Genomic DNA, 18,670 nt, shown 5'->3' with positions numbered 1-18,670 from the left:
GTGTGTGTGTGTGTGTTGTGGGGGTAATATTAAGCAGTGCTATCCGTCTGCCAGGGGAGGGGAGTAACTTTTTATATAAAACAAAACTTAAAAAAGATGAACTCTTAACCACATCATACTGCCAGGACGTGAAATACATAATGTCTTTGTTTCCGTATCATTTAGGGCACGGACAGCAAAATAGAACCCCCTCTTAAAAAAGATCTGTTTAAATTAAAATCAATTAAAAACAATGAAAACTTAGTCCCATAATAACATGGTAAACAACTCAAATGGCTTTTTCTTTTTAATGCTAGGAAAAATGTTCACCTTTCAATGGTGAAAGTACTGTTAACACAGGTAGAGAGCAAACAAGGTAAAAAGTGAAAGCACATACAGACACACACAAATATATATAAAAATTGACCAGAAATCACAGGACATTTAAGCAATGTTTTCTCTTAAGTAGAACTATTTTTTTTTTGTACTTTAAATAGACTAAAATATTTGGTGTGGGCGGGGGAAGGAAATCAGTATTTCACAATTTTAACTTGAAAACCAGCTGCAATAAAGCCTCAGCTCATCATTTTAAAAAAAGGAAAAAAAAATGTGGAACCACGTCGTACTTCTGACAATCATAGGATTAAAGCTGACAAAGAACGCATCTACCGTCTACGTCACAGTGCACAGAGGATGCAGCCTCTGAGGACCACCACAGGCAAACGACAACAGGCTCTGCATCCGGCATGTTGCATTACAAAATTAATGCTGTATTAGAAAAATCTCACCTCCCGGGGTTGGTGTTCTAGCTGGTAAGCACCTGAGGGGTCGGGGGTCAGCCACACTGAGGGCACAGCTCAGTCTGGATCAGGACACCCAATGCCTCCACCTGCCATTGGCTGATGCATTCGGTTGCCTCAATAGAACATTCGCTGAGAATAAACACTACATTCTGGCTTCCTGAGCAGGACAGTCTGGGGAATGTAGCAGAGGACAGAGCATCAAAGGCCGGGTTTTCCCTCAAGCGAAAAGAAATCCACAATACCACAGTTTTCTCTTACTGCTTAAAAGGTAAACTTCAGATCAGCTTGAACCCCATCAAGACAGGATTTGTACTTCCATACACACAGGTTCTGAAGAACTTTGCTATCTAGTTGTGTCTTCTCTGTTTCATTACCCCCCCCCCCCCCCCCCCAGTTATCTTCCCTGGATTCCTAAGTGTTCGTCTCACCACCGTGCTGGGTCTTGCCGGTTACGAATCTCACATTCCACCCACAGCAAGAAGGGACTGGAGGACACCTAACCAAGTATCCCAAATGTTGGCAGCCCAAAGACTGTGAATGTAACGGCAATGATTACAGCGTTTCAGGGAGTAAGGGTCAGTCACAAGAACACCTAGGGTGACCCCCTCCTCCCGGTGTGCCCAGGACTTCTCCTGGTTTGAAACGTCAAGTCCTGGAGCTAGGGAATGCCTCAGAACAAGGCCTCTGGGGGCCGTCGGGTCACCCTGAGCACACCACTAACTCTTCCCTTAGGATCACGAGGAGAAAAGATAAGAATTTTCAAGAGCAGAAAGCTACCTATGAGGGCATCAGCTCAAAAACATTTTTGAGGACACTTGCTAATGGCTAGCTCCTAGGAAGTCCACACATACCTTATTTAATGGTATCGATTTTAATAGTCGGTAGTACCCTAAGCAAATTAGTGATCAGTGTATATAAACGATCATTCTTGAAACTTGTTTTCAGACAAGTCCTCTAAAGGTCCTTCTGGTTTTGTCCCAGTTATACAGTATTTCACTGAATCTTTTTTGAGATTTTCAGAGCTAAATGAATTTTTTTTTTTAAGATTTTATTTAATTGTGAGAGAATGAGAGAGAGTGTGAGCATGAGAGGGAGGAGGCTCAGAGGGAGCAGCAGACTCCCCACCAAGCAGGGAGCCCAATGTGGGGCTCGATCCTGGGACTCCAGGATCATGACCTGAGCCGAAGGCAGTTGATTAATCAACTGGGCCACCCAGGTGCCCAATAATGCAGTTTTATATGTCTTTTCATCTTCTTTTTTAGGTGAAAACACTCTCTGCCAAGTATTTCCCACATTCTTGCTTCATATATTGAAGAGACTGCCAACCGGAGATACTCCCCTCAGATTACAAAGGCCCTGAATTGTTACTTCTAACAGCATTCTGCCAGAAGGTCTGGCCTTGGAAAGAGATGGCAGAGTATTCTCAGATATGAACATTTTTATTTTGCCTACAACGCTGTGATCTAGTTCAGCACTGCTTTCATCGTACTCTTTAGTTCTGCTGGTTTTGCCCTCTTGTATAAAAACAAAAAACGCTGGTGTCACAGCTTCACTATCACTAATAAAAAGATACAAATGTTTATGCCTTAACGGTCAGGGTCAGAAAAGCAAAATGAAGCCTGAGGTAAAGTTGGTCTAAAAAGGGACCAATTTGGGTTCTGCGTTTTGCCACTGAATAGGATTTGGAGGGGAAAAAAAAAAATCATACCCATGCAGGTTACCTACTTGCTACATGTGATTATTTCCCCCAATTTTCACTAATCTGTATGTTTATTAGTTACACGAACCAACAAATGACTACATTCTTAAAGCCAATACATATATTCACCGGAGAAGCTCCCTACTCTTATTTACCAATGTATTTTTTTGTTTGAACAATCCAAGAATGTGAATAATGAGATTGACAAACATACTTCTCAAGGGACTTACTGAAAAAAAAAAGGAAAAGCTCTTTGGGAGAAGAGACTTTAGTAAGACTTTTATCCCTACAGACAGATGCTAAGAATCAACTTTCTGCTACGGCATTGTAAAGGGTAGAACTTAATATAGAACCAGAAATATGGCAAGCTATCTAGTGACTAACAGTGTAAAATAGCCAAAAGCTTTAAAGCCACAGAGAGAAAGAAAAGTGGAATGTGAGATAGAAAATACATAATGAAGTATTTTTAGAATTCTAAAACTTCACTTTCATCCTTTTATCAATATATTATGGATTTCATGGTTCAATAAATTATCATCATTAATTAGAAATTGAAAGTAAATGCCTAACCCCTCACCCAAAAGAGCAAACTGAAAATTCCGGAGCAACTAAGAGCTTTTTTTTTTTTTTTTCTCTCTCTTTCTTTTGGAGGGTAGGAGAACATCACTTTCCAGGAACTGTTCCGAAGAGAAATCTAAAAGTCCTTTGTCTGGCATGCATGGATCCTTCTCACTGCCATCAGCAGCGGCATTCTTCTTCCAAGGGTCCTTATATTTCAACCAGTGGCTGAAATTTGGGGTCTATTATGGATCTCACAGCAGGAAACCAATCAATACTGAAGTTAACTTGGGCTAACACACTCTGGTCAGATCCTCTGTGAATCAGAGAGGACCCAGAGAACTTTGGGAAATCCATTTCTATTGAGCACAGCCAAGAAAGTTAGGTCTGAACCACCTTCGGCTGCCCATAACTACACGAGAACTTGACTTGGTGGTGCTACTTCCCACGGTATCTTAAGCAGCTTAGCAATCTTTAACCAAGAGGAAAAGAATGGGGAGAGGCAATCTAGCATTGAAAAAAAAAAATCCTAAACTAGTACCTTCCAGAGACCACTGGCTAGATAATGATTTAATGAATGGGTGTCTACTGCAGTTCTGATGCTCATGAGTTCCAGTTATGATTCTTAATTATCAAGCTGTCTAAAAATGGCATTCTAACTGAACCACCAAATCACGACTTGGCTGAATAAATAAATTACCCTTAAGATCTGAAAGGAAAAATGTCTGTAAGCCAATTAGGGAACTTTTACAGAGATCTGAGATTAAAACAACAGATTCATTCAACGGTGTTAAAATGTGAGCAGATAAATGACCCCCACTGTTCAGGTATCTCGAGGAGTGTGTATATATACATAAATCCATACATACACGTTATATAATTTATTTCCTACTAAAAAGATTTAAGGCAGTTATGCTATATATAAAGTTACCTAAAATATCCAAGAAAAAACAGTTCCTACTCAAGAAATTACATGAACACATTAGACAAGTTCTTATCATAAAGGCTATTATGAAGCGGTCTACATCTAGCATAGCTGACATTTCCTGTTTGAGGCTCCAAACACAGGAATTCCACTCCAAGAGATGATTTGTCCCGCAGTCCCCACTCATAAAAGGTAGTCTGAAGAGATAAAATGTTTGTGAGAACTTGAAAAGAAGATATTAAAGGAAGTCAACAGTAGGGTTCTGACTACCTCTAGAGACCATAAACCACCATTGTTACTCTTGATTGTACTAAATACAATCCAAAATGCTCCATGGTGGAAATGGGCTAGTATTATAAGAAAATCACTGGCTGCAACTGCTGGAGAAGTTCCTAATCCTAAACATAACTTGAAATAGAATTCATGCTATTTGTCCGTCACAAAGACATTTAACTGGAGAGAAGTTCTGAGCCATTTGTAAGATGTGAAATGACGGACCAAGTAGGAACAACATGAGTCTTCCCGGTGAAGAAATTAGGACCCTGGGTAGGAAAAGCACCGTCCTTTTTGGTCTTCCATAAAGATCATTGGAGGGAAACATTCTGATGTCTGCAGATAAAACATGGTTGGCAAAGAAGAGGGCGACCAGCAAGACCACAAGAGGTACATTCTGTTGGGGGTTGGGGGGAGAATACAATTCAGTTGAGGAGTATCAAGAATTTAGCAAAGCTCATGAAGCAAAGGAGCTGGGCAATAATTTGCCATGTCGCAACATTGAGGAGTTAGATCAAAGTAAGAGAAAAGATCACGTGTAGCTTATGGCCACAGACTACTTAGTTATCTCAAGAGATACGGGGAGATGGTGTGGAAGGGCACAGTCTGTGTAGTTCTAATATGCACCTACTAAAGTAACTGATCAGAAAGACAGATTTTGAGTAAGGTAAACATCTGTGTTACTTTATCATTCACCATCAACCAGACTAGTTGAGTACTGAGTTCTGAATAAATGCTCCAAGTGTTTAATTATTAAAAAAAAAAAAAAAAGACAGAAAGATCTTAAAGGTATATTTGGACAGCTTTTGGAAGAGGTAGAGAAACCAACTGAGCACGTATAATCTTTTACTTGATTTCAATTAGCAAGAGACCAGACTGATTGTTTTTCACCTTCAAAGTCTTAGTCTTGATTGAAACCGACCTAAAAGGCACAAATAAATTGAAATTAAAATAACTTTGACAAAGGAGAAAATTCGTTAAGTTTAAAGGCAGATGAATCAAGCAAAGCTGATCTGGTTTAAGGTTAAGAAAAATGCTAGATATTAAATAATTTGCAATTACGTAATTAGAATACAGAATAAGAGTATTGAATAAGAATATTTAGCTGTCAAGAAAAATTAGGGAGATTTCCTTCTGGCAAAGTGGCAGGTCCTGAGAGAGGCGTAAACCCACAGCTTGAGGGCCAGGACTAAATCCTAGCCATCTTTTTATTACTCAGCACCTAGCACCGTGGCTGGGTAAAGGGCAGACATCAATAAATGTTGACTGAATGAATGGCTGACATAATGTATAATTAGTGTAACTGGTGTAGTTTGAACCTCATCAGGAAGGTTCCCTGAAGTAGGAGAAAAGAACACAAGCAGACTTGTTTCCAAAGGTAGGCCGAAGTCCACTCATGTATCTTAATCCTAAACAGTGCTTACACAAACTTTTCAAAGTTTTTTTAAATTTTTTTTTAAAGCTGTAAAACTCTTTTTTAAAAAGAAATCTATACAGAACTCCATTACAGGATGGAAACAAAGCTGCCACTTTGATTGGGGACGTCAATGGGGACGTCACCAGCCTCCAATTCCCTACGGTGGCTCTGGATGGACTTGACTGCAAATCACCATCCATCTTAGGAATGTAATGGAAAACGCGTTCACTCAGTTTTCACGTGAGACCGAGAAAGTTACCAGCCCTGTGGAGGGGCAGTTCTAAATAATGTTGCTCATTTAAACAGAGACAAAATTCAACATTGAGAACTTATCATTCAGAAGAATGAAAACAACCCCAATAAAGGGGGGGAAAAAATCAACAAGATTTAAGCCACGGTAGACAAAACAGAATTCAAGCAATAGCATCTTCTAAAAAAGCATGTAAGATTACTGAACACCAGTGGAGTCCATGGCTCGATGGGTGTTAGGCGCTCAGTGTAACAGGCATTGCCAAAGAGCCGAGACCCAGTTGACTATTGTAAGGAAGAGCCCCGACACAGCTGGAGACAGAATCACAGCTGGAACGCGGTCATTGGAAACGGTTCCACGGAACACCTCCATCCAAGACTCATCGCCAGGCCCTCCTGCCTCTTTCAAACCTGTTCTCTGCCCTCAGAACTGTTCCCTGACATCACCGCAAGCTCTCAAGGAAGCTAAAACCTTTCAAAGGGCAGAGGCTGCACTGGCTCTCTCCAGCCAGCCTGACAGTGGTCATACCTGGGACAAGGGAAGCTGTCTATCAAGTAAGGCCACTATATCAACTATTATAAATTAAAGAACCCTTCTGGTCCCCAAGTTTGGATCTGTGAAGAGACTTCTGGGCAAGCATTAATACCTAATGATGAGCTGCCTTCACAATGAACCCTGGCATTTGATGCCTTTCTCCTTGCCAAGAATGCCAGTCTCCTGGGCTCTCCCCATGGCCTGCTCCCTTCTCATGTCGATGTCAGTTCAAGCACCACTTCCTTAGAAAAGCCTTCCCTGCTATGCTCTACCACAGTCCCCTGTTTACCTCCTTCATAGACAAATGAGTTAATTAAGGGTTAGAGTAACTGATGTCTCAGCCATGGCCGGGACCGGATCTGACTTGTTCACCTTTACCCAAAGCAAAGAAAGTTCCCGGCACACGTAACAGGTGAACAGTTAACTACTTGCTGAAAGAATAAAAAATTGAGTCCGTATGAACACATACATGTACACACAAATACAGGAAAATGGGGGAATACCCAGTAGAAAACAATCAAATGCTGAGAGTATTGAAAATGATACCGGTAGAGACAGCTGAATATGGTTTCAAAGAACAAGTACCAAAAGTGTCTCCAAAAATCTGAAAATGTACTAGTAGGGGGTCAGGAGTGGCAATTTCCCTCTTGTAAAGAGATGCAAACGAGAACTGTTTAAACTGCAGAGTCAACATTCCATCTAAAGATTATCTGCCACCGAACAGACTACCAGAACGGACTACCAACATAGCGTAGCTTCTGGAATCTCCTCTGGCCACACAGCCTAAAATGTCCTTGGTTGTAATATCAACCACACATTTAGGAGTAGTTCAGAAGACCCCAGACTGTAGGTAATTATAAGCTAAAAAACTCGCTAAACAGCTTCTCCCCCAATGTTTAAAATTCTGAATTCATAATTATGTAAAATAACAGATTTTTACAAATTTAATACAACATACTTTAAAAAACAGATGGCCCTTATCTGCTGATCATACCTCAGCATCACTTTTGTAGGTATTTTGCAGAAGCAATTACATTTACAAAAGGTCCATTTCATAATACAACCTGGTAACGAACTCAGAGAGCACTAGGTCTGCTATTGAAATATTTTAAAAGAGCTTTTAAAAAAGAGTGTTTTTATCTATAGACCGGCTTTAAAAAAAGGATAAATATACTGAAGTCATTGTAGCATATCCCTGAAAATGAATCTACTGCCATTTGTTTTGATGAGGTGTCAGGATAAATCAGCAGACTGCTTGGTTACACGAGTCTATTACTATCCACGGAAATCTGTTTTAAGACAAAGGAACTTATCCATATGAACTTGTACTGTGCTCCAGAACTAACTGGTGCTGGCAGTATTGGAGCCACCATTACTAGTGATGGATGTCATGCTACATGGTTTTGGTATCAGGGCAAAAGTGGGAATGGAAGAGAGGTCTGGAAAGATTTTCTGCAGTTTCCGTATAGTGAGATTTAGCAGTAAATAACACAAAATGAATGTTTAAGACCCACTGAACACATTAAGGTCAAGGATTTCAAAAGTTAATCCACTTTTCTTCCCCCAAGGGTTTATTTTTGGTAAAAGGCAGAAAAATTAGTTTTTCTACAAGGGAAATCTGCTTCTAAATGATAATTTGAAAATCTTGATATATATTATATATTAAAAAAGACACACAAAAATAACGGAGAAGTGGGAATAACAGATTAGGTACTGTAACTTTATAAAGGCTTGCCTAATTCAAGAAGCAGCACACACACACCTAATTTATGCAAACTAAACGTGTATATGAACAGCACAGTACTGTGATGCTGGATCATGACACATTACCTGTACACAGAGCTACTACTGGTATTAACAAACCTGTGGGACACTCGGTTTTATGCCCAACGAGACATCAGTTAAGTCTTTAAAATCTTCTCTTTCTCCTATATGGGAGGGTATTTCTAGACACTAATTTTCCCATCTAATATTCGAATATAGGAAACCGATTCCACAAGGTGCTTTAATGGGTGAGACCTCAAGTGCTGTTTTCTCTCTTGAATTTTTGGACAGTGAACAGTCCATGGGGACCACACACAAATACTATGACAGAAGAGTTGGTACACTGAGTCTTTTGATGGGACTTGAGTGGTGACGAAGCCTTATGACATGCTCGAGCAACGCACTGAAGGAGATCCCATCTGAGTTAATACTTTGTCCAACCACTGTAGAGGTCCATTCAGATGAAGCTCAATCCAGCAAGGAGTGCTCGTTACCGTCTGCCTTCTATTCAAAAGAATACAAGAAAAGAATTATGAAATTAAAAGAACAACATGGCGGTGTTTAGCAACATGCATTAAGAATTTAGATAAATTAAAAGGTTGTATATATGAAAACCTACATTCTTTTGAGCAAGTATTAAGTCAGGATAGCTAGTACTTTGAAAACTATTTAATCCTCAAAGTCTAACAAAATACTTCTAATAAGATATATATATATATACACATATATATACACTTTTTTGCTTCTAAAGAGATTAACAAAAATATTCTTTTCTCCTCAAATTAAAATTAGAAGGGTGACCTGACTACTTACCATCCAAATTGAGGCACCTTTAAGAGTGAAGAGAGTCACTAGTAATAACCAGGCCAGGACAAGAGACGCAAACCAGGACCGTCCCAAGCAAACCAAAGACACGTCATCCTAATTTATTAATCAACCACAGAGCAGATGATACTCAAATACCAAGTCAAGTCTAAATAAATGGAACAGGGTTCAAATTTCAAGCATACCGAAACAAAACAGAATTCTGACCAAAGCTTCTCACAGAATGTTGAGAACTCCGAAGGGAGTTCGGCTTTCCCTGACTAAGTCAATGAGCAACATCCCCATTAGGAACATCGGCAGGCTTGTGATAAGAAACACCTCTGGTATTTTGACATGATGGGACTGTGGGGACTACAAATTGTTCAATGACATCCTGTCACTTGCATGTACTGATCTGAGTTCTGTCTTATTTATTATATACAATAAGTTGGTGAGTCTGCTTGGTTCTTCAGTGTGACAGCCCTTCAAACACGACAAAAGGCCATTATCAACTCTTCATCTCCAAGTGACACATGCTCAATAAAATTTAAAACTGTATTTCAGAGGATGTGGTTTCCTATAGCAGATGGTGTCAGTGCCCCACTATACTCTTCGAAGTTTCCAGTGTTCTCTAGCCAATTTCCAACGGCGTGTATCTGACTTTCTGTGCCGGAGAGCTCCCCTGCTCCAGTCATGTGTGCAGCAGACTACAAGTGTTAGGAAATTCACCTCCCCGGGAGCAGCCCTCAACCAATGACACGGGAACTGCCATTTAAATGCCAGTTTCCTTTCCTTCTGGGTGGGAGAATTCTCTATGTTCGTTACTGTTTCCCACATTTTCCTATGGGAATAGCTCTAATGACCCACCCGACTTGGCATATGGCTTAATAATGGTTTTGGCTGCCTTCCCTCCCCTACCTCACTTCCCTACTTCCTCCTTCCTTACCAGGGCTTCCTCCATTTCCTGAATAAACTCCTTGCGTTTGAATCTGTGCCTCAGGGTCTGAGACATACGCAGAGACATGCTTTATGCGATTGTTCCTAAACCATGACACAGAGAACATAATACCACAGTCTCAAATCTGACCCACATAAACCCACTATCTTGTTTTGATTTAATAGCATACTTTGGTTTATGCAGCTTAAAACTGCACTGGCACACGTGACAAGTTAACTCACGTTATCCAGGAGGCAGAGGCAAGATTGCCCTTTCTCAATCTTCCCCTCTGTTCTTCCTGTTGTTCCTCAGAGAAAGTTCCTCCTGCCTTCTAGCTCTCCCTCAGATCAGGCCTTCTGCGGGCTTTTGCCAAGATCTCTTTTAATTCTGATTCTCCCATTTGCTGAATTCTGCATGCTTCTTAGTTTGTTTTCAATCAGATCATTTATTACTAATTAGCTGAACCTTCTGGGATAATTCTTGATCCCGGCCATTGAACGGGGGAGTAGGTTTCAGAAGGCTGTCACTCTTCTTATGTGGCCACAGAAATGTACCCAAGACATTATTTATTCCCTATTTACTCCAATACCAATTCACTTAACTCAGATATTTTTCTCACTTATATATAAATTCTTTGCACATCTGTATTTCCTATTTACTATGCTTTCCGATCTTTATACTGGCAAACGTGCTGGTCTTACAGAAAATGAAAAAATAGTTTTAGAAATCTAGCCATTGGCTCTACCTCCTCAGCTCCAGTGTCATTAAGGACAAAAGGTTCCTGGCAACCACTAGAGTTCACAGATACAGAAGTACCTGGCGTTATTCAGATCTGTAAGTGTCAAAGGCAACTAGTTTATTAACTTAAGTAGATGTGTCTCTAACTCTATACCAATAAAAACATACTGTATGTTACTGCTTCTCATAATCACAGGTTTTAAGTTCTCTCTGGGCTGAAGAATGGCAGAGTCCACAGTGCACAGAGGGCAGCACCTCTCTCCACCAATTACAACTGTCCTTGGTAGGAGAGCCACCAACAGACATGGAGTTCCCCCCGCAATCTGCAGTTCATGTTTAGTTGCATGAAATTTCTACTACCAGGTCCTGTAATATTCTCATCTCGTGAAGAAAAAAAAGTGTGACCTAAATGCCTGGTTATCAGATGGTACCATTTGAATCTAATTTTTAGTATCAACTCAAGTCCAAGGCAAAAAGCCTTTAAAGGCATCACATCTCAAAAGGGAAATGATTAAATGAATTATTCTACTAATATAACTGGGACAAAATAATGACAAGTCTTCATTCTAGGATATAAATATGTAAAACAATATATATTTTTATAGAAGTATTCAACCAGAAGAGCTCAAGTTTCACTCTCTCAAGAGGCATACACCTCCTAAAATTTGTTGAAGATAGAGAATTAAGTCCAAATGATATGAAATTTATTTTGAAGGGCCCAAACTGCCAGAGAAAGAGAAATACTACTGCTATGCTGTATGAGTATCTTCAGAGTCAGGCACTCAGAGAGTAGCAGTATGAGCCGCAGAAGGATTAAGTATTTTACTTATAGTTCTAACCTTAAAGATGCTAAGGAAGTCTTCCCTTTCTGATGTGGAATCCCATGCACTGTTTAGTTTGGCAAGAACCTGGTCTATCTTATCCCCTGATGACAAATTAGCTTCTGTAGAACTCAATTATGTAATTGTTACTACTATCCTTGGAGAGGGTGTTAAGAGTCAAGAAGAGCTTTCTTCAAGTCCCAACTCTACCACTCACAAAGTGTCCTTGGGCAAATTATCAAATCTTTTCTACAAAGTGTCCTTGGGCAAATTATCAAATCTTTTCTAAGTCTACTTCCAAATAAGTATTAGTTTGAACCATTTAACATACCACACGGAAAACACTGCCCAGGGCCGGCCTGACACGGAACAAGTATGCCCTTCTAGCTACCTCTTAACCTTACATTCAGCTGGTCTCAACTCAGCCGTCCAGCCATACTCCTCTTGACCTTCTGTACTCCAGTCAAACCAAACTGCATTCTAGGGTCAAGACAGTAGTTTCCCAACCACTCCTGCCTACCTCAAATGCCATGCATCTTTCGGAACCTAAAGCAGGTGACCCTTCTACCAGAAGCCTTCCAAGAGCCCCAGTGAAAATGTTTCTCCTTGAGTGAACGGACAGACGCCTTCAAATATACTCTTTTAATGGCATCTGCCACCCTGATCACACTTCTGCCAGCATCCAACCAGGTTTTCAATCTGTCTTCTATAATGCCAGCACAGGCATTTGGAGAACTTGTGAATGCCCAGACCTCCAAAGCCCTTTTGTTACTTGGCATGTGCTCAGCTGACTGCATAACCTTAAGGAAAATCGATACATGGGAACTCTAGGAGATGCAAAGAACTGAAGAAAGAAGAATTACATTGTGGAAATTTAAGAGCTGAATATGTATTTCATACCGGTATTCCGCTCCCCACCCTTTCACAAAACTCATTCTTATGGTGCACATTCTAGTTAGCTGATACACGGCTTCAAAACCCTGATTAACGGACTGAGCCAGAAGAGCAGCAAATTCCTGGTTGTTGAAGATCTTCAGATTACAGCCTATGATTGAAAAAAGTAAAAACTGTGTAAAACGAGTATCATTGTAAGACAATAATTTCAAAAGGGCTACAGATCTTAAAAAACAAGCGTGCAAATTCTCCTCCGAGTCCCAGAATTAACAATAACTATGGCAGCTCAGCAAGTCGATGGGATAGGCTGACTGACACTGGTGCAGCATACCTGGTGGGATTTTACACACAGTTGCAGGGTGCCAGCCGTATCTCTGATTACAGTTGGGGCTCTGCACGAAGATTGCACTATCACTTAGGCACTCGGCAAAAACTTCTCCACCGATGTAATATAAGCGCACTCCTCTTCCTAAAACAAAATACACATGGGATTAGTTTTATAACATTTCCTGTTTTTAGCATAACTTTGGAAGAGTCTTCTTGGATGAGTACTAAAATGATGGAAGCTATTTTGATAACCCCTTCCACAGCGATGCTTTTCTGAAGCCTAACTTCGAAACATACCACACTGTATTTTTCCAAGTATTTTTTTTAACATTATCTTACTGACTTCAAAAAATAAGACATGCTTATCAAAAGTATTGAGGCAATGTAGAAAAATACATGGCTAGTAAAATAAAGAATTTCATACAAATTACATATTATTTTAAAATAAGTAAAAGAAATTGAGGTAATTTTAAAGGAACTAACGCTTCAGATAAATAAGCCTTCACTATAATAAATAGTATTTCCTTAACAACCACACTAAAGTTAAGAAAAAAGGAAAAAAAAATCAAGAAATTAGAGTCATTTGCCCTTTTTAAAATTACATATGAAGCTGACAACCAAATCCCTAAACAGATAAGCAGAACTAGGGAAGGAAAAAATATGCTGGGAGATTTTAACAAGCCAACTGTGAAAGGCAGCGATCTAGACAGCACCAAAGGTTCTCACCCCTGGTGTGTATACATCTCTATTATTCAGTCAGGCATGAATCGAGGTGCTGCTGTTAAGGGAGTTTTTCAAATGTAATTAAGATCTCCAATCAGCTGACCTCAAGGAAAGGAGATTCTCTTTTGGTGGGCCTGACTTAATCAGGTGATATCCCTTAGAAAGGACTGGGCTGTCCCTGGTGATCGTGGTTTCGAAATGTGAGAGATAGGGTTCCATAGCAGAGATTCTCTGTGCCTCATTGTGAAGACAGTGGGTCCATGGGGAAGGAATGCTGGTGGCCTCTAGCTGCTGAAAGCAGCTCCGAGGTGACCGTCTATAGGAAAAGAGGACCTCGCGGATACAACTTCAGGGAAGTGGACTCTGCAACAATCATGTGAGCTCAGAAGGGGACCTCAAGCTCCAGACAAGAACACGGCCCAGTCAACACCACGGTCTCCCATTCTGAGACTCGGTGGATACTCCTAACCCTTTCCTGGACTCCTGACCTGCAGCGACTGTGGCCTCACAAATGTGTGTAGTTTCAGGCTGGTTAGGTGTGTGGTAACATGTTCTGTGACACAACCACCTAAAGCCCAGCTTTAACACATAAACACAGAACTGACACCCTGCTCTCACAACCACAGAATGTGGTAAAGCTACCAAACGTGTACCTGACCATCAGGAAAAGATTAAATCCCAAAAGGAGAGATTTCCCAGGCTATAGTCTCTGATCAAAACCACCCGATAAGTTAGAAATCCAAAGTAAAATGACAATCCAAGAGGTGGCTCATTGGTCTACTGGGATGATTCTCGCTTTGGGCGCTAAAGACAATCCAAGAATAAGAGCAATCTAAGATTGTGGAGAGAAGTATGTATAGTAGAGAAAACCTCCTGTTATCTGTTTGCAGAACCCTAATTAAAACACAGGCAGAAAAAGAACTGCTTTAGTTAAGGGTCAGGTATTCGGAAGCCCTCGTTATCCCCAAGACATCTACAATTATACAAAATTTACACACCAAGCAAGACCTGAGAAATTCCACACAGAGCCAAATCACAGCACTGCGCAGAATCACGCCTGTTCAGTGACCAGCGTTTCTCACAAGAAGTGATGGTTAATTCATCAGAAACAGAAGCAAACCATTGCTAAAAGAAGTTCCTTTACAGTAATGAGAACTATGTTCAGTTATATTCGTGGCACTCCAATTCTTTTTTTTCCTTACCTCATTGCCAAAAAAATACTGGACACCCCAAAGAGTCACTATTAATGTGGACTACCACCTATGGAAACTTAACACGTTCGGTATTAAAACGGAGATTCAAAAAAGTATACCAGTTCATTTAGAAATCTAAATAATAAAGCCATTACGAATTCACATAAATAACATCGTTATGAAAAATAACATCGTTATGAAAAATAACAGTTCCCCCACCCCCCCCAAAATTAGTGAGAATAGCAATGCTTCACGTTTTTGCAACTCTCTCTACTGTCTTGCTTCATGGAAGAAGGTTGGATTTTCATCAGATCCTACATGTAGTTAGTTGCCTGCAAAATCATATGCCTTGTAGTTTCTGGAATGTTTCACTGTACATTCACAAGTGAACAAGAGTAAAAAAAGAAAACAGGATCTTAGTAGCATTATGAAAAGAGTTTTGACCTCATAAACGTGCTAAAAGGATATTGGGACTACTACATTTTGAGATCCTCTGAATTATGTTCTGAACTAGGTATTAAAGAACAGTTTTTGTTGAAAATCTCTTCCTTGGGCGCCTGGGTGGCTCAGTGGGTTAAGCCGCTGCATTCGGCTCAGGTCATGATCTCAGGGTCCTGGGATCGAGTCCCGCATCGGGCTCTCTGCTCGGCAGGGAGCCTGCTTCCCTCTCTCTCTCTCTCTCTGCCTGCCTCTCCATCTACTTGTGATTTCTCTCTGTCAAATAAATAAATAAAATTTAAAAAAAAAAAAAAAAAAAGAAAATCTCTTCCTTTAGGTAAGGGTGAGCAGATTTCATTACTTAATATATGAACTCCTGAAAGGGGGAATCCTCGGAGACGTCAACAAACTGAAAAAAGTCATGATTTGTTAAAATTAAAATTCTGAAATCTGAACATGACAATCTTAGGACTGGCAGAGACTCCGCAACGTAATTTTAATGCCAATTTACTGACGGACTGCCCAGTATCAAGGGTGCCCAATAGAGGAGAAGCCAAAGTCAAGGGCATGCAGGTCGGACGCGGCCAGACAAGGCAAGCAGCTGCACACAAGCTCCAGACACAGTAAGCCACGCGGCGGCCCCACTATGAGTACATAGCAGTGGATCCTCACACAAGGGAAAAACACGTACCTATATGTCTTCTTGTCATTTCTACAGTCGCGTTTCGGTTGACGTTGGAGAGCAACCCTAGGCAGAACCTCTCTGAATTGGATGGATCTGTGAAACCGTCGACAGTGAGTGAGGGCTGTGATGCGTGGAAGGTCTCGCCAACCCTCTGGTTTAATTCATAATAGGCTATTGAACACCAAAATGCAGGTTCTGAGTAAGTAACTGGCTGCAAATCTGGGGAAAAAAACCAAACCCATAAAAGCAAGAAATGTTGTGTGAACAGTTCAAGCCAAGAAGAGATCGAGTATCAGCAGCTATCTGCACATGCCCTAGGCCGGCTTCCACTGGCTACCGCTCAGGAAGCTGACTTAACATCTACACTACAAATTCCAGTTTCCATTAGATCATACCAGATTTTCAGTGTCTCAAATTTCCCCCATCTCCTGAAGTCATCTAATCTTCAAACATCTTTCTCAGACTTTATGATGGGTCATGTTCTACCAGTAGTTTTATTCAAGTTCATGTTTGAATATAAAATCATTGCAGGCAAAGTAAATCAACTTGTATAATAACACTAATTTTGGGGTAGAATAAAATGGAATAAAGCTGGAGCAAGGATGGAGTCAAAAGCCACAAGAAGAAAAAAATCTATCATAATAACAGGATACAAAATACAAAATATTTCTGACATTGTCTATTTTGACAGGCGATCCTCCATGAGTTACCCTAGTTACAAAAAGAGAAAACCCACGCACACACAAGGAACAGAAAGTAATAAAACACAAAAAGCATGCAAGTTAAAACAGAATATGGACTCAAAAGAATTTACATATTTTATGGGAAAACTAGGAACCCATGGATTTAACTTCTATAATTTTAATTAGAAGACGTGAGGAGGGGCACCTGGGTGGCTCAGTGGTTAAGCATCTGCCTTCTCAGAGGGGAGTCTGCTACTCCCTCTGCCCCTCCCACCGCTTGTGTATGCTCTCTCTCTCAAATAAATAAAATCTTTAAAAGAAGACACAAGGAATATCATAAAAAAAAAAATTTTGTAGACTGAATTCGTCATGTGTAGAAACTGAAGAGACATTGTGAAATACCGAGGTAAACTGAAGGCCAAGATTTAACTACACAACGCATACACACACACCCCCCGTACCGTTAGACATAGGTTCATGCGTGTATATATACATACATACATATATATGGATATACACCTCATATTAATAACTGCTGTCACAAAATATATCCTGAAATAAACATACCTATTTAAATCTAGCCATAATAGGTCATTAAACTTTCCATAAAGAATATAATTTCCATGAATAGACTTATTAGGTTTTTATGCTCATATGTGCCAGTAGAAAACAGTTTTAGTAGTATTAAGGCAAATTATCATTTTTAAAAAGCATGAATTGAAATAATCATTTCATTATTCGTTAGGATCTATTTCTCATATACATGAAAAATAATTACCAGTGAAGACATACAATTTACTGACATAGTGTAAAACAGTGTCAGGGGCAGAGGGTATTATTTGCAACTTACCCAAACTATGATTAACGGGGGAAAGAGTAGTAGGAGATAGTTCTGCTGGAGATCCTGAAACAAAAGGATTCAATCTTATAATAGATACGCAAGCATTTCTAGAACTTTTGACCAAATAATAAATAAATAAATAAAATTAGGATGCATCTGGTTGTAATTTAATGATCATAGATAATACAGATAAGTTTATCCCCTTAGAATTCAAAATACACAAGTGTTATATGGGAATTTAATTTTGAAGGCTTCAGTATATAAAAGGTACAGAAGAATATAAACAGCCCTGGCTTCTAGCCACCCAGTTCTCCATCCCAAAGGCACCCAGTGTTGCCAGTTCTTTGTGTACTCTTCCAGAAATAATCTGTGAACCTCACAAGCAAATATATTGTTCTGTGCTCCCCACCTTGCTTTTTATATACAAATGGTAACAGTACTGAACTTTGCTTTTATACTACTTACTGACTGAGGAATGCTGATGTGTCCTTATGACTCTCTCCCTCTCTCTACTAGCCACAAAAGCTGTATAATGATCCTATATTGGTAGGTACTCAGACTATTTGCAATCTTCTGCTTTAAGAACCAAGACTGCAATGAGTAATCTTGCACATTTTGCATACTTCCAATCATATTGTTCTCTCAGAGAAAACGCCAGGTCCAAGAGCTATACCACCATGATTTTGATAGATTTTGCCCCAACTGTCGTCTATAGGTTGTACCAGTTTACACTCCCAGTAGCAAGTGGTGTTATAAGGATGAATGGTGTTAGCTCATGTGTTAGCACTCATCACTGAAAACAGGATTTCCCAAGTATAGTTTTGATCTGTACTTCGCTTATAAATGACATGGAGCAAGCAGTTTTATACTTCTTTGTACTGTACTGCCTTTGTGTGAACAGTTTCTTCTTGTGCTCACATTTCTATAATGATGGGGATCACTCCTCTCCCTGATTTCTAATAGGCTATTTATGTACTGGGCTATTAGTCTTTTTATGTTATGGGTTGTAAATATTTGGTCATCTGTCTTATGACTCTTCATAATTTTGATTAAACAGAATTAAAAAAACCTTGGGGTCTCACACTTGGATAAAACAGTCATGACAGCTAGATATTCTTGATCTACTCTTAACTTTAGGGAGATACTTCTAGTATTTTACCATTAAGTAGGACACGGATTTAGAGATGAGAGATAAAATTTCTTATTTAGCATTTTTGCATCAATAATCTCACCCGGGGGTAGCTGGGTGGCTCAGTGGATTAAGCGTCTGCTTTTGGCTCAGGGGATGATCTCACCGACTTGGGAAGAAGACCTGGATTGGGCTGGGCTCCCTACTCAGGAGAGAGTCTGCTTCTCCCTCTGCCCCTCCCCCTGCTCACGCTCT

The 18,670-nt window shown here is 40.0% G+C and overlaps 1 protein-coding gene across 4 annotated transcripts in view; it reads right to left on the bottom strand.

Moving 5' to 3' along the window:
• Positions 1 to 273: 273 nt before the first annotated feature.
• Positions 274 to 18,670, bottom strand: part of SMAD2 (SMAD family member 2) — an 82,465-nt gene continuing 64,068 nt past the window's right edge. For 3 of the 4 annotated variants that reach the window (XM_082700174.1, XM_082700172.1, XM_082700175.1), the window contains 5 exons: positions 17,296 to 17,349; positions 15,769 to 15,981; positions 12,728 to 12,865; positions 12,403 to 12,547; positions 274 to 8,706 (listed from right to left, as the gene is read on the bottom strand). In XM_082700174.1, coding sequence (XP_082556300.1) covers positions 8,583 to 8,706; positions 12,403 to 12,547; positions 12,728 to 12,865; positions 15,769 to 15,981; positions 17,296 to 17,349 — 674 coding nt within the window. In that variant the 3' untranslated portion in view covers positions 274 to 8,582. The remainder of the gene's footprint in view (positions 8,707 to 12,402; positions 12,548 to 12,727; positions 12,866 to 15,768; positions 15,982 to 17,295; positions 17,350 to 18,670) is intronic. The other variant, XM_082700173.1, reaches the window with a different exon arrangement.

This window comes from Mustela nivalis (assembly GCF_964662115.1).
Source record: "Mustela nivalis genome assembly, chromosome: 14".
NCBI lineage: Eukaryota > Metazoa > Chordata > Mammalia > Carnivora > Mustelidae > Mustela > Mustela nivalis.
This window is presented reverse-complemented; position numbering and strand designations above follow the sequence as displayed.